The following is a 17,279-nucleotide window of genomic DNA, read 5'->3' as shown; positions in this document are numbered from 1 at the left end:
TCTCACGTGTTGAAAAACTCACCAAGTTCAGGATTCCATACATTCTCGAACCAATTACGCTCGTGATTCAATTATAGCATCCTTTTACTTGCTCGTTTTTCAATTCCACACTCGGCGTTAAAATACAACTTTGCACCCTTGTATAACCAATAACTATTAATGGGTTCCCTTTATCTTGCAGAATATCGATTGTCCGAAATACATTTGGCATAGCAGCTTCCGCAGAAACATTTTTACCCGAATGATACTTTTGCATAATTGTACAAATAGCATAACTGTCAAATCGCATATCATTCATTTGGCAGAATTCTGGATAGCAGAATACTAATATTGTCGATTTTAATATAGCAGAATTGTAAAGTATACATTACATTTCACCGAATTAGTAATAGCATACTGCTAATATCGTCGACTTTAATTTTGCAGCATTTTATGTCGCATAATACTCATGTTTCTGACTGTAATTTTGCACCGAATAGACGTTCCGCCGAATGTATTTTGTCATGTTGCCAGAAATGTATATTAGGTTAGAACCCCCATCTAGACAAAATACTCACACGACACGGAAATCTTATATGTCACAGAGTCGGTTTAGGTGCGACGACGAGCGAAGCGAGGAGGAGCGTGTTAGGTTGACAGTGAGTAAACCAGAAAACCCTTTTAAGTGTAAAAAATAAATAAAAAATAAGTGACATTATTCTGCGCATCAACATTATGCCAATGTATTATTCTGCCTAAGAGAATTGTGCGAAATGACGGTATGCCAAGTCAATAGAATGCGACACAATTTTCGACAAAACATTTAATCGATTATACGACTATTATACAATTTACCATTATGCCATTGTATTACTCTGCCTTAAATAATTCTGCAAAAAGACAGTATGCCAAGAAATTTATGCAAAAAGTCATTCTGCGAAAAGAGGATTCTATCAAGCGTTGTTATGCGAAGGTAAAATATGACAAAAAAAATTATGCAAGATAATGGAGTAATCCACTATTAATGTAATGTATGATAAGTATTTACATGTCAGGAAATTGAGATTCTCTTGCTATATTCGCCTATAAATTCGTCGATCATGGCTTTGACTACAAGAGGTTTATCTTTTGGAGCCATGTGGCCTGCCCCTCGTATTAGTGCTTCTGTGAACCGCCCGCCGCTTTTCTTGTAACTGCAACAATATGGCCAAATCGGTAAATATTCGGTATTCGGCATATTCGACAAGATTTTTAATATTCGTATTCGGCCGAATAGCTCGATAGGAACATATCGCCAGTGTCCGAGGTGTGCCTATAGTCCTATATTCAACGACTAAGTGCGTTTTCACATTATCCGATCCGATATCGGATGTCGGACCGATATCCCATACATTTAATCCGCCATCTTTGATTTTTGCCTTTGAAATCCTTCCGACATCCGATATCGGATCGGATAATGTGAAAACGCCCTAAAGGTATATTAAAGGTATTAAATATTATAATTGTAACTACAGGTACTAAATCTTGCACTATTCGTGCATTACGTGACCACTGATATTTCACCCTGTGGTCATCCGGTCACGAGTGCCATAACTTCGCCGTCCCTTTATTAGGAGCCTAGGCTGATCCCAGAATATAATCTAGGTGCTTAGTGTCTTCGATCAAACAAAGGTCTTTAAAGTAACCTTACCCAACCACGTGACCGCTAGGGTCTTTCATCTGTATCCTTAGAGCTTCGTCATATTCATTGCGACCAGACCATTTTAGGGAAGCGTATGTGTGTTTCGAGCCCCAGTATGGTAATATCACGTCGAACTGCCCACTGAAATTAAACATAGTAGATATTCTACTGTTAGAGTGACAGAAATGAAATTGAAGAAAGAGGAGAGTCTTTTTGACAACGCTACTGTGCGTTTCTCCAGAAACTTCCTGCCCCGCACAGCTAAACTGTGGAATGAATTGTCGCCTGCGGTATTTCCGGACCGATACGACCTTTAAATCTTCAAGAAAAGAGCGTACACCCATCTTAAATGCCGGCAACACACCTCCGACACCTCTGGTATTTCGGGTGTCCATGGGCGGCGGTGATCGCTTACCATCAGGCGACCTGTCTGCTCGTTTGCCTCCTATCACATAAAAAAAAACTTGGAGACTGTCACTCTAACATTCACAATACTAAATACAAGATGACTGGGCTCACACTAAAATACGAGTGGTCAAGACGTGTCGTCTGGTCTATACCCGAATTCTACCGTGGGTCATCCCAGAATATTTCTTGATTCAGAGACATACCTACCTATAACACAGCACTCCATAATGCTCAAGCAGCTCTTCCAAAAAGGTCTAGTTGTATTCATAAAATCCGGCAACATCTTCTCATAAACCAGTTGGTTGTTTACGTTGAAAGTCGCGTTGCTAACATGGAGGCTGTTCCTGACATCTTGTTTATTTAGAAAGTCTAGGAACGTGTATACGGCTGGGCCGTCTTCGTTGAAGTTTAAGAAGCTGACGCCGCTATGCTTTTTGATGTATTCTATTGTTTCGTTGAATTTCTGAAATTTATTTTTAACTTAAATAAATAACGTCCGCAGACCGTTATTGTGGCAAACTTCAACCACAGTATAATAAAGAGTACAGTACAGTATGGCCACTTCCAGCTTCCCGCTGAAAGTAAAGCCTGGCTCCGTAGCCGAATGGCGTTTCTACGACGCGAAACGAAAACGGAACGCCGCGAAAGGTAGACTATAATAGGTAGAGATAGATATCTACGAGCGTTTCGTTTCGTGAGCGTTTTCTGTGTAGCGTAGTATGAACAAAGCCTATATAATTCGGCTACGCACCCTGTCCAGAAATATTTAAGTATGATTATTGTCAGGAGGGCGCTGTTATTATGATGTACGCGGTGACAGTTGATATACATTAGTATGAAGAAAATCATTATAATTAAATTCCGCAACATGGCGCGGTCTTATATTTCTGGTCAGTCTTTACCGCACACCCGCTGGCAGTTACCTCACAGTTACCGCCTGTCAAGAACGCGACCAGTCGACCCTGTCTTATCTCACTCATACAAGCATGGTGCGCGTAAGCCTACACGAACTTAGGCTGTGTGCGTAGGAACGCGCTCTTTCATAATTTTTGATCGCCATTGACCAACGTGTGCTTCAACGGCGTTGGCAGGATGACCTTGATGCCTTGATAGTAAGTGATGGGGTTGGGGTCAAGACCCCTCTTAGAATACATGGAAAAAAAGACGGGGGCCTTGTTTCAGCAGTGGCTCTGATAAATAAATACCTAAATGTGTGAGTGGTCTTTTGAAAGAAAAATACCATTGCGGAAGCCGATCTTTGACTATTCATTATAATATTTATAATAAGGTCGAAGTTCTCCGTGGGTTAGTAGGTCAGAGATCTGGTTTCGTATAACAAGCGCCTGTATATGTTCTTGGAATATCCTGATCTTAGTTTACTTCGAAGAATTTATAATGAAGTTGAACATCCTCTTTGTAAAATTCAAACTAAACTTTAAAGTACCTGTAGATGCCACTGTAAACCTTGAGTACTTTTAAATACCTTATGTACTTCTGTAGATATACAGAAGTACAGAAGTTGGATTAAGTGAAATTCAATACAAACAGAGAGAAGGTTCCTAACATCTAAATATTTAATCCCATTTACAACTGCCACGCTTTGTCATCTAGGTATAAAGTTAGCTTAACATGGCTTAACTGAGTTTTTATATATAATAATAACTAGCTTTTGCCCGAGGCTCCGCTCGCGTTAGAAACAGATCAAAAGTAGCCTATGTCACTCTCCATCCCTTCAACTATCTCCCCTTAAAAAATCACGTCAATTCGTCGCTCCGTTTTACCGTGAAAGACGGACAAACAAACAGACACACACACTTTCCCATTTATAATATTAGTATGGATATTGGATACTCTCCACGGCCGAATTCGGCCACGGCGACTGCTGCCAGCTCCGGTGCTGTCACTGATGTGCAGCACATCATGTGCTCGCAAGTGGCCGACGAAACCGATCTTGGCGGCACAGAACACCCACTAGAAGCCTAAATGCAAGCGATATTGTTCGAGACGCAAATCACCAAACCTTGCGGGGCGAGGCGGGAGCGCAAGGTGCTGCCATTGGTCGTTTCAAATAATGGCGCGCCTTCGTAGCCGTAGGGATGGGACATGTCTATTATAGACAATGGTACCGATACCAGTACTGTGGAGAATTTGTTCCGAGCGCGTATTCCTGTGCAGCGTCGACTCAAGACACTTGTATCAGCTTCAATATTTTGACCTGCACCACAGTATAATAAAGAGTACTATCGTACTTGGCCACTCCCGCTCCCCTATGAAAGTACCGCCCACCCCCTCTCGGTTGCCTCACAGCAAGAATTTTATATATATCTCTGGATAGTGCGTGCCGACCAATGAGTTGAAGCCAGAAAATTTGACCTTGAATTACGTCACGCCGGTCTTGCATCTCTTTCTTTAGGGTGTCCATGATTAAGCATACATTAGGGATATCCCGCGGAATTTGACGTATTACATCTCTCGACACAGGCTTAAAACCTTTGAACCTCCGTTTTGACAATATTCTCAGCTTGATATGATATTGATATGTGTTAAAATGTCAAATATTAATATTAGCGCCATCTATCTGAGCGTACCTACCCCAAAGGTGTATCGCCATCTAGCTCACCGTACCTTTTTCTGTATGGTTTTGAGGTACCTTTTTTTCTTAGACTTTATCTGTCTATACGGAGTTACATAAGTATTTGTCTTTTACTAACTGACAGTGTGTTTATTAAAGCATGCAATGGAATATATATTTTAGTGTTTTGGTCACTTTAAACCATCACAATAATATTTTGGTAGTAACTACTGGGAAAACTAATCCCAGTAGCTATTAACCCCGGTGTGGTAATTAACAATGTGGGGGAAATCCCAGTAGTTAGGACAGGTAAAAACTTGGTGGTAACTAGTGGGAATAGCCACAAAAATATAAGGGAAGTATTTGTCAATGGGGAAATAATGAAATACTAGGACGTTTTAAAACAGTATCTTTATTTTTAAGCGCCGCCCCAAATCTCAAGGAAGGTGGTTCTCAATTCGTACGTATTTCAATTCTCTTCGCATGTATATATGTATCTCAATTTAATGTTTATGCCACGATATATCCGTCGTTACTGGACTGATTTTTAAAATTTCTTTCTGTGTCATAATCTTCAGGCTTAAAGTGCAAATCTGCAAATTGTCGAACGCTCTGAAACATTTCCTTTTATCGGTACAATCGACAGCCAACAGCCAATGCTGCCTCCTTCCTTCATCTTTTGGAACACTGAAAAGTTTAATATTATTCATGTTAATTGTAAAGACATAAATTATATAAGGTTGGTATTATTATACTGTGATATGAACTATGAACATAGAAACCGTACCAAGTTGATAGATTTAGCTCCATTCAATAAGAGTAAATACCATGCAAGAAAAAAGATTGGTCACCCTAGTCGTAAAACCACACATAGCATTATTTTTCTTTAAAGGTCATATTTATCGTTCTAAACCTATTCGTGGGAATTTTGATATAATTTGAGACAATGAAAACAATATAATGATAAGAACTAACCAAGATTACAAGCAAAATAGAAGAAAATTTATTGCCAGTGAGGTTTATGAACATTTTGGTAAAATAAGTACTTACTTGTGAAATTTTACGTCGGATTTCGGTTTCCATTTACTTCCACAATGGTTCACTATGCAATACATAGCTCAGAACTTAAGTAAATCGTCGAAAAACGTTTATTTTGCAAAATAAATCTCTGAATCGGTGAATGAATTTTGACAATTCTGACATATCGGGCATATTTTTTTATTATTAGTGTTCCCATAGTACGCAGGAGGTAAATACCGGAGAAATAAGGTTTTTGATTGAGTTTTTTTTTGTATAATACAAAGAAAAGTAAGTCAATTTGATTGAAGAATGTTTTATACGTTTTTTTTATTAACTTATCTGGCAATACATCACAGTGTTGGAATGAGATAGAACATAGGAGTAAAGGTGAATGAACCTGGCTTCAACTCATTGGTCGGCACGCACTATCCAGAGATATATATAAAATTCTTGCCTCACAGTTACCGCCTGTCAAAAACGCGGACAGTCGACCTGTCATATTTCACTCATACAAAGTACGCGTTCACCTACGAACTTAGAATATGTGCTAGGAACGCGCGTCTTTCATATATTTGATCGCCAGTGTCCGAGATGTGCCTGCACGCTACACGCCCCGCCCCGCTATACGCGCAATATGAGCGTGTACTAACGGCCCAGCCACGACATTGGTCTAAGCGCGACAGCGGTGAGCGGCAGCCGTAGAATGCGAATGAAAAGTCCCATCGCCGTGTCTCGCTCCAATGTATGGCCGCCGCTCACCGCTGTCGCGCTTAGACCAATGTCGTGGCTGAGCCGTAAGGCCTTACACTGGGATTGTACTTTGTTCGTCGTTCAATAAAACATGGACAATGAACAAGACACAAATCTATGAAACTAGTAAGCTACAGCGGGGCAAATCTCGACTGTGGGACAATTGCAACTGATCCATTTTTTCCATTATTACACTATGATGTTCAGTTCTACATGTATCCACTGAACACGCCTACCATACATAACCGGTGGACACTCTATTTAAGAATGCAAACATTGTAAAACATGGAAAAATGGACGAGATTTGTCCCGCTGTACCTTACATCACCCTTCGCTAATTTATCAACCTATTACCTACATTAGCAGCAAATACGTACATTAGCAGCATCCACCATCTTCCCGGCATCCAGGAGTTTTACGGTATCCGTCTCCAAGTTCCTTAGAACTGTACCCTGCTCATCATCCAACAGGCCAAGAACGAGACACAAGTCTGTGTAGTGCATCATGCTTCGCGGATCAATCAACCCATTGCCTATCATCACACCCTGGAATATAAGAAAAATCATTGACTTTAAGAATATATAGCATTCCAGCTCTATCCTCTCCTTCTAAAACTTGACCAGAAATGACTATTGTCAAGAGGACGCTGTTCTGATGTATGTGACAGTTCAGGCCCCGTAGCCGAATGGCATTTCTCCGACGCCAAACGAAAACGAAACCTAGTCCGGCTCTGTCGCGCCAATTCGCAAGAGCGACAGGGATAGACATCTACTAGCGTTTCGTTTCGTGAGCGTTTCGTGAGCGTTTGTGCCATTCGGCTACGCACCCAGTACAGCATGATGAAAATCGTTCTAAAGAAATTCCTTAACATTTCTGGTGAGCCTCGTGCAAATGTATATTGCTGGTGCAGTCTTGTCTTTTAAATTAGCTTGATAATCAGTTTATCGCCATTGTATCGTATACTCATGGGACTATGAAAGTCAGCCTGAAAGGGATCGCATTTATCATCTTAGGCACTGGTGGTAAAGAAACGATCAAAAGGTAGCCGCTCCCATAGTAAACAAAAGAAGCGCGATGATAGCACAGTATAATAAAGAGTACTATCGTACAGTATGGCCACTCCCGCTCCCCGCTGAAAGTGCCTCCCACCCCCTCTCGGTTACCTCACAGTTACCGTTTGTCAAAAACGCGAACAGTCGACCTGTCATATGTCACTCATACAAGCATGATACGAGTTCACCTACACGAGCTTAGACTGTGTGCTAGGAACGCGCTTCATATATTTGATCGCCAGTGTCCGAGGTGTGATGATACACCGTGTCTAGCGTGGGCGACGGTCGCGCGACCGTCGCCGTCGCGTCTCATACTTCCGTATCGATAAGGTTTGATTTCGTATGCGTCGCATCTCCGTCGCGCGATCATCGCGCGACCGTCGCCCACGCAAGTCACGGCGATAGAGCGTGCGACAATATTGTATGTCGCCGAGCGATGAACTGTAAATCGCTCGCTCTGTCATTTATTTACACGGGTGAGAGTATCATTTCATTTGTTAATTTCTTTTGCCGAACGCTCATCGCTTACTTGCTTTAGGCTGGAGCAGTGCCTTACGCACTACGGAACATGGTCGATCTCGTTTTATTTAGCTGCCTTCACTAGGGTTGCAAATAGAAAAACTTTTTTTTTTAGAATTATAAAAAAAAGAAATGAAAAAAAAAACCGAGCACCATTGTTTTTTATTCTAAATATGATTTATTTCATATGAACAAATAATTCGACATTAACGGTTTTTCGTGAATTGTAACGTGTTTCAATAACAATAACGTACATTTCAATTCGGTTAACATTCAGTATACAAACGTTTATTGGGGAATCCCCGATGCGGCGTGCAGCGTGGAGAGACAGTGGTGTTGCCAAGAGTAAATAGTGATAACAACCAACTACAGATTTCGTAAATGTTACATATATAAGACCAGACATTAAAGTTGTTTGATTAAATTTGTTTAATAGTTAACATTAAGTCTAAAAAACCGTATAAAAGTATTAACTGCTTTGCAAATTTTGAGATTTCGTACTTTAGAAAAAAACATACTCCAGAAAAAAAACAGTTTTTTTCACGGTTTTTTTTTTTTTTTTTCAAGCAAGAAAAAACCGTTTTTTTGCAACCCTAGCCTTCACACACACAATTTGAGCTTAAGCTACAATTAAGCTATCAAATATACCTACATACCCTCAAATTGACTTGATATGCTGGCTTATTTCTGTTCCTATGTAGAACTGCCGCCAGAGTAGGAACATATTTGCCCGCGTACGACTCTCCCGCGATAAACAATGGCCGCTGACGAAGCTCGGGAAATATTGCCAGGAATTGCCGCAAGAATTCCAGCAGTTGATCCCCTACCTAAAAAATAGAATGGAAATTTTTGTGGGACAACTCAAGAATCGAATCTACAATGACGTTTGTGTCTGTGTGTGTGAAGATAATCGTAATGTGCAAGAAAGGAGCTACAAACGTAGAGCGAAATATTTTTCAGGATATAGTATAGGTAACTCAGAAATCTGCAATAACGTTTATCTTTGAAGATAATTGTAGAAGCTATAAATTAAAATTTTGAAAAAACCCCCGATCGCGACATAGTGGACCGATTTTCATGAAACATGGCTAAGAACACTCCCGACTAGCTCAGCTTTCAGACAAAAAAAAACTAAATCAAAATCGGGAGACAGACAGACAGACAGGCATACACACAGACAGACACGTCAAACTTATAACACCCCGTCGTTTTTGCGTCGGGGGTTAATGAAGTGCAAAACATTTTTCATTCGTATTGTCAGTTGTCACGGAAACTCACGAACATTAAGTCAGTCGGAGATCATGAAGCACTAATGTTGGTCGAACATGGGGTGGTCACTCCGCGCTGCGTTTCCTTCATACATTCCGGCGGCCCATAAAGTTTGACGGCCTTTACTCAACTGTCCGTTGACAGTGAGCCTTCTGTACTTTGGTACTTTTATATTAGAGATGCACCGAATATTCGGTTACTATTCGGTATCCGGCCTATTCGGCCCTTATTTTAATATTCGGCTGGATACCGAATAGTGACGTACTATCCGGCCGGATACCGGATGTGCTATTTTTGATGGAACGATTTTGGGGTAAACAAATTAAATGTAAAAAAAACAGTTACGGTTATCTAATATCATACTTATAATCATAGCCCTTTATTATTAAAAAAATAAAACATTTAAACAAAAACGGACTCCGCGCGAAGTTCACTAAACAAGTCATGAAGTCAAAACCTGCACGCCGCGCCCGCTCATTGCTTAAATTGTAGGTAAAATTCTGCTGTTCGAATATTCGGCGGCCGCATACCGAATATTCGGCCGATGGTTGGGCCGAATATTCGGTATCCGGTATCCGGCCAAACAACTATTCGTTGCATCTCTATTTTATATTCTGTGGCCGAACTACACGTCACGTTCGTGAGATTCCGTGATAACACCATAGAGGATAAGAGTTCTAACTCCATACATCAGTAAATGCGGGTTATTTGTATATGCATAGTTAAGTGACATCTTGATGACCGGTCTGGCTCAGTCGGTAGTGACCCTGCCTGCTGCGCCGCGGTCCCGGGTTCAAATCCCGGTAAGGGCATTTATTTGTGTGATGAGCACAGATATTTGTTCCTGAGTCATGGATGTTTTCTATGTATATAAGTATTTATATATTATATATATCGTTGTCTGAGTACCCACAACACAAGCCTTCTTGAGCTTACCGTGGGCCTCAGTCAATCTGTGTAAGAATGTCCTGTAATATTTATTATTTGTAATATTATCTAGCGACAATCACGCGTCAATCACGCGCCAAATAGCGTGAATTATCAGTACCGCTACTCGATACTAGGTGACAACTGTGTCTCGTCTGCCAACAATTTAATATTAGAACAGTTTACAACTAATATTACAAGCAGAATGAATTGAAAACAGAATACTGATTAATACTATTGTGTATTAATTAATAAAATAGGTGAGTATTAGACTCTTCGTCCATCGCGATATCTATTGACAAGTAGCAGTACTGATAATTTACGCTATTTGACGCGTGATTGACTCGTGATTGTCGCTAGATGTCACTTAACTATGCCTATACAAATAACTCGCATTTACTGATGTATGGAATTACAACTCTTCCCTTACTTATTCCTCTATAGTAAAGTTTATATAAAATAAAAATAAAAAATAAATATTACAGGACATTCTTACACAGATTGACTGAGGCCCACGGTAAGCTCAAGAAGGCTTGTGATGTGGGTACTCAGACAATGATATATATAATATATAAATACTTATATACATAGAAAACATCCATGACTCAGGATCTGTGCTCATCACACAAATAAATGCCCTTACCGGGATTTGAACCCGGGACCGCGGCGCAGCAGGCAGGGTCACTACTGACTGCGCCAGACCGGTCGTCATATGAACACTTCATGAGATTCATGAGTGGGAAAGTAGACTATTAAATGAGAAGTGACTACTTTACTATTTAATTAAGCAGCGAGTGCCAACGTGAATTTCAAAACTTTCAGAATATCAAAACGCAGAATTAGCGACCTGGAAAATATGAGATGCTTGTAGGTATTCAGTGGGGAATCACGCTTGAAATCATTCTGATTTAGGTCACACTTTTAAAATTATAAACAAATTTTTTTTTTTACTGGATTAACTAAACTTACCAGTGCTCTATTTCACCACGGTGACAAGTGTCATTTGTCTAAAACATTTAAATCCAGTTTCTAATTGATGACTTGGATTTTTTTAATATATTGGACATGTAACATTTCAGAGATAAATCCTGAAAGTAACTCGGATAGAAATACGAGTATAAAAAGTACATGAGTTGACCATGACGTCACTCAACTCGAATCCATACTTACCTACTTATACATACTTATACTTACTATACTTACTTTTGTACATTTTTTTACTGTGCAATAAAGTTTAAAATTAAATAAATAAATAAATAAATAATATTATGAATGGTAAAGTGTGTGTGTCTGTTTGTTTGTCCGTCTTTCACGGCAAAACGGAGCGACAAATTGACGTAATTTTTTAAGTGGAGATAGTTGAAGGGATGGAGAGTGACAAAGGCTACTTTTTATCTCCTTCTAACCCTCCCCCCCCACTTCCCTATAATTTTCGAAGGAAAGTAGCCTATTGTCACCAAAGAATATACATACGCCGTGTAAGGTCTGAGTGGAAGCTCGATGCAGAGCGTTCGGTGGGGTGCGCAGCGTCTACTCAGGACACTTACGATTCAGCCACGACATTGGTTTAAGCGCGACAGCGGTGAGCGGCGGCCGTACATTGGAACGAGACACAGCTATGGGACTTTTCATTCGCTCGTATGGCTGCCGCTCACCGCTGTCCATAGATTTATATATTATTAAGCTAGATTGAGTTGTTAGGCCAAAAAGTGTGTCCACATGAGAGGGTAAAGTTGGGGCTGGTGTCCCTCTCGCACTTATTGCCAGTGTCAAAATTATTTGAATGACGCATCACTGTCATTATTTGGGGTTATCAGTCAATAAGTATTCAAAGTTACTACCAAATCTACTAATACCGAATTAAAGGTTTTTTTTATTTGCGCAAATCTTTGGTTTTATGGCTTCATAATAATGACTTACCAATTCGTTACAAGGTATTAATATCCTTGCCTCGATATAATACAAAAATAATTTAAGAAGTTTATGAACTTAGTTATCATACTGGTAAAAATACTACTACTATAGTAATCTCTTTAACACTGGTCACACGTGCGAGAGGGACACCAGCCCCAACTTTGACCCTCTCATGTGGACACACTTTTACTAGTCTGATAAGAACGCCTTTCTGAACCGGTGATAAAGTTCAATTTAGTATGGCAAAAAAAGTGTGAGCTCAGTCCCTATTGAAAGTCCATGCCGCTGTCGCGCTTAGACCTATGTCGTGGCTGGGCCGTTAGTATGAGCGTCAATTGTTTGACATGCACGCCGCACGACCCGCCCCGTTGCACGCCAATATTATGAGCGTGCATTTAGGCCTTACTGCGTTTTCACATTATCAGATCCGGTATCGGATGTAGGACCAATATCCTACACATTGAAGACGCCATCTTTGATTTTTGCCTTTGAAATCCTTCCGACATCTGATATCGGATTGGATAATGTGATAACGCACTTACACTTGTACGTACTTCGTCTTCACTACTCGTGTATCCCTTGTCCTCGCGTGTATAGCTGAAGCCAGCACCGACAGGGTTGTCTATGTACAGCACTGAGTAATCGTTCGTCCATGAAGAATTCCTTAAATGCACTGAAAATTTAAGAGTTACTGTAATATTGTGTACAGTTCTAACCATTAGGCAAAAGGATTTGCTTAAAAGATTCAGTATGAGCATAGATTAAATATAAGAAGAGCATACCATCCCATACATTAAAATGCAACCGCCTAACAACGCGCATACACTACACCACACATAGATGGCGTTAAGTGTCACTTTTGACCAAAGAGGATCGAGTATTATAGAGAGTTACTTTCGAAGTAAAATGTGTAATCACATTGCATAGACTGTCATCTCTCGACACAAGCTTCAAACTTTTGAACCTCAGCTTTGACAATTTGGCCCATATTATTAGCTGGATATGTATTAAAATGTCAAATATTAATATTAGCGCCATCTAGCCGAGCGTTCCCCCAAAGGTTTAACCACCGTACCTTTTTCTCTATGGCTCTGAAGTACATTTTTTTCTTAGACTGTATCCAGTCTTAGTATGTCTATACGGAGTTACATAATTATGTCTTTGCTTTTGACATAGATTTATAGCTCGAAAGTGGTTTAGGACCACTAAAAAGTGTCCAGTCACTAAAATACGCATACTTTCATCTCCTTTTATAACAAAGGGGCCGTTTATTTCAAAAACCGCAACCAAGGATGACACACCCGGCCCTCCATGTAGCCAAATTATCCAGGGGGTGTCACTAGCATTCTTCTTCGGGAAATACCAGAAGAAGAGTTTGGAATCGTATTCTTCTTTAACAGGAATGAAACCAGCGTAGCTGTCCACTCCTAGCCATGTTGAGGATTCTACTTTGAATGTTTCTCTGTGGTTTGAATGGTTTGATGTAGAATGAGGTTTGGATTGATATGCTTCTTTTGTTTTAAGTCTGAAAATTCATTGTTTTTATTTAAGTATATGTCTGACAATTATTGTGTGACTCATACCAAGGATAATTTATATGGGACTAGCTTTTGCCCGCGTTTGAAAGGTACAAAAAGTAGCCTATGTCACTCTCCATCCCTTCAACAATCTCCACTTAAAAAATCACGTCAATTCGTCGCTCCGTTTGGCCGCGAAAGAAGGACAAACAAACAGACACACACTTTCCCATTTATAATATTAGTATGGATATGGATTTACAATCTGCATACTACTAGGAATCGTAACTCCATTTTTTAGCGCCACCTATTAAATACTATCATAACTGCACCGATAATGCCTACAATTATTTTTTTCAATGTGTATTATTGGCGTGATATCATGATATTAAAATAAAGAAGCATGTCATTAGTTCTTAAAAAAAATAAAAACACTCTAAAATATTAAGAGAAAATCTGATTTCTTCCACTTCTAGGCCGCCAAACAGCGCCATCTAGTTTTAAGCCTAAAAGGCATACATTTCGGGGGTACGCTTTTTTGTATGGGCTTAGTCTGGTATTATATGGTCCTTGCTTTCACCCAGTATTTTAAAACTGTTCGTAAAACATACGAGAACTTACTAAAAATGGAAGACCCGTCACTTGTACCAAAGAGGACCGAGTATTAAGTATAGAGAGTTCCTGTCGACGTAAAATGTGTAATCGAGCAATTCCCGTTTAGTTTGTACATTTGGACCACGTCTCCGATTTTGATCAAAAAATGGTAGGCTGATAGAGTTTTTGATGCTGAGCAATATCCACTAGGTTTCCCAAAATGCCCTAGGTTGATTGTATGAAACTTTCTTTTTTTGTTACCGAAAATTTATAGAAATCTGGTAACAAAAAATGAAGGTTTCATACAAACTACATAGGACATTTTGGAAAACCTAGTGGATCTTGCTCAGCATCATGGACTCTATCAGTCTACCAATTTTTATCCAAATCGGAGACGTGATACAAATGTACAAACTTAACGGGAATTGCTGAATCACAGTGCATAGACTGCCATCTCTCGACACAGGCTTAAAACTTTTGAACCTCAGTTTTGACAAATTGGCCCATATTCCTAGCTTGATATGTGTTAAAAAATTAATATTAGCGCCATTTAGCTGAGCGTACCCCAAAGGTGTAATGCCATCCAGGCCACCGTACATTTTTCTGTATGGTACTGAGGTACGTTTTTTTCTTAGTCTTTATCTGTCTATTAAATTTTTTTTTTAATTTAATTTTTTTTTAATTTCAAAATTTTTATAAATCAAAATTAATAGACGCACTCAAGCACGCCCAAACACAAAAATGGAGATGGGCGGGGCATGTCGCCAGGCTGTCTGAGTCGCGCTGGACTGTGAGAGCTACCACGTGGAGGGGACCTGCAGGAAAAAGACGCGCCGGCATCGGCAAGCCAAATAGCCGTTGGACTGATGACATAAATAAAATAGCTAGAGAAAACTGGAACTATGTAGCTACAGACAGGGATCGATGGAAGTCCTTGGAGGAGGCCTTCACCCGATGAGGGGTTTTTGTCCGCCATAAATAAATAACCACAATTTTATTAAATATTAAATTAAGATTAAATTATAAATTAAATTAAATTAACATTGACATAATTAGGTAATTAGAATATAACTATAAATTGTGACAACATTCGATGATATGTAATAGCTTAACTTGGACTCGAAATAAAAGGCTTTTTTATTTTTATTTTATTTATTTATCTGTCTAGATGGAGTTACACACCGTGTTTTACGTGTGCGCACCTTAAAGTTAACAGAATTCAATAAAAACAGGTTGTATATGTCTTTGCTTGTACTTACCCACATAAGTATAAAAGGATTAACCAACACTTCATGATTTAATAAAGCCACTGAAAATTGTTAAACACTGAAGAAAATATAGGTATTATCATAATAAAATCCATCACCGCACGCATGTTTTTAAAATTGAATCTGCGATACACGACGATAGCCACCTTGTAAACCAATAATCATGTATAATTAATTATGTTATGAGTTAAGTGTGAAATATACCATTTTCTCAAACATGCAATGAAATATTGTCTTTACGTTCCTTAAAATGAGCTGGGAAGTATCGCTTTTTGGGCGCAACAACTCGAGAGGACTGTAAAGGGATTTCATATTATTTTTTAGGCCCAGGCCTGCAAAGTAACTTTTTTAAGAAAGCTGTCAGTACTGTCATGTCACTTTTTTTTTAATTTTTGTGTGACCTGGATACTTGTCACACTTGACGTTTGAGTGTATTTGTATTTTGTCACTTAATAAATAAAATATTGTCCTTTGGAGCATTTTTTTAATTTCATTGTATGATTGAGAAAAGCACTATACATGCCTCGGCGTGAAAACGGATTCCCGGCCTCGTATCCCTATCCGGAATATATATACCCACTTGGCCGGAAATCCTCATTTTCCCGGCCTCTGATGTAATGTACTATTAATAAACAAAATGTCATGTAAGGTACAGTCAACCAATTGGAACCCTAGGCCACACTACAACCATGTCAAAATGACAAGCAGTAAGAGATTTCTTACAATCTGACTTATAACGTCACTATGACATAGTTCTACAATGGCCTAGGGTTCCAATTGGTTGATTGTACAGCGGGACTAATCTCGACTGGGGGGCAAAATGTACCTGGTCCATTTTTTCCATGTTTTACAATGTTTGCATTATTAAATAGAGTGTCCACCGGTTATATGCGGTAGGCGTGTTCAGTGGAACTCAACATCATAGTGTAATAATGCAAAAAATGGATCAGTTACAATTGCCCTCAGTCTAGATTTGCCCCGCTGTACCTTACAGTTTAGTTAGTTTTTCCATTAACATTTAATATTATCGTGAGCGATTTGGCATTTGGCTACGACTTCTCATCAAGGACATAATTATACCGGAACTGACAAAGCCCACACAGAATAGAAAGAAACTGAAATGTATGGGCCTTTTAGGGATAAGACTGGAAGTAGCAAAAATCATATTTCATACAAATATTTTCATACATTTTTTTTTTTGGTTGTTCTTATTTTTAACCCCCGACGCAAAAACGAAGGGGTTTATAAGTTTGACGTGTCTGTCTGTGTGTATGTCTGTCTGTCTGTCTGTCTGTCTGTTTGTCTGTCTGTCTGTTTGTGTGTGTGTCTGTCTGTGGCATCGTAGCTCTCGAACGGATGAACCGATTTTGATTTTTTTTTGTCTGAATGCTGAGTTAGTCGGGAGTCGCGGTCGGGGGTTTTTTCAAAATTTTAAAATTGTGGTTAGGTTATTATAAGAACAAATGACATATTTTTTTATTTTTCCCCTCACTAGCTCGGAAACACGTGTTTTGTCCTTCAATACCAGCGGGTAAAAACGCATTTTATCCACTAGTGGATAAAGTAATTTGACCTTGAATATAGCCAAATTTTATGCTTTAAAATTGATAAAAGTGGGTTAATCTAGTGATGAAGATGTTTTACCACCTGTGGAACTACTGGAAGCAGTGATAAACGCATTTTTTGCGTTGTAGTTTCCTCGCTATAGTGAGGGGAAAAGTTTTGTGTTACACTCGGGTGCAAATGTATTTTACTTCTCGTCTGTTAAAAAACTCGCAAGTTCAGGATTCTATTCTCGAACCACTCGCT

The 17,279-nt window shown here is 39.4% G+C and overlaps 1 protein-coding gene across 1 annotated transcript; it reads right to left on the bottom strand.

The window, feature by feature from the left end:
* Positions 1–1,033: 1,033 nt before the first annotated feature.
* Positions 1,034–15,535, bottom strand: LOC125241792 (vitellogenic carboxypeptidase-like). Its single transcript, XM_048150424.1, has 8 exons — positions 15,462–15,535; positions 13,330–13,616; positions 12,646–12,764; positions 8,638–8,808; positions 6,788–6,955; positions 2,276–2,531; positions 1,670–1,801; positions 1,034–1,172 (listed from the first exon to the last, which is right to left on the bottom strand). Exons 1-7 carry the CDS (start codon positions 15,494–15,496, stop codon positions 1,785–1,787), a joined length of 1,053 nt encoding a protein of 350 aa, XP_048006381.1. The 5' UTR covers positions 15,497–15,535; the 3' UTR covers positions 1,034–1,172; positions 1,670–1,784.
* Positions 15,536–17,279: the final 1,744 nt, after the last annotated feature.

The sequence above is a fragment of the Leguminivora glycinivorella genome, chromosome Z, assembly GCF_023078275.1.
Source record: "Leguminivora glycinivorella isolate SPB_JAAS2020 chromosome Z, LegGlyc_1.1, whole genome shotgun sequence".
Lineage (NCBI taxonomy): Eukaryota > Metazoa > Arthropoda > Insecta > Lepidoptera > Tortricidae > Leguminivora > Leguminivora glycinivorella.
The sequence above is the reverse complement of the archived record's forward strand: the minus strand, read 5'-3'. Positions and strand labels throughout refer to the sequence as shown.

What these genes read in the sequence shown, in the direction of transcription:
- LOC125241792 (XM_048150424.1), bottom strand. Translation starts at nt 15,496, where the DNA reads ATGAAGTGTTGGTTAATCCTTTTATACTTATGTGG. An exon ending in ACACGAGTAGTGAAGACGAA is followed by an intron (nt 8,809 to 12,645) that starts GTACGTACAAGT and finishes TCTATTTTTTAG; the next exon opens with GTAGGGGATCAACTGCTGGA. An exon ending in CATATCAAGTCAATTTGAGG is followed by an intron (nt 6,956 to 8,637) that starts GTATGTAGGTAT and finishes CTTATATTCCAG; the next exon opens with GGTGTGATGATAGGCAATGG.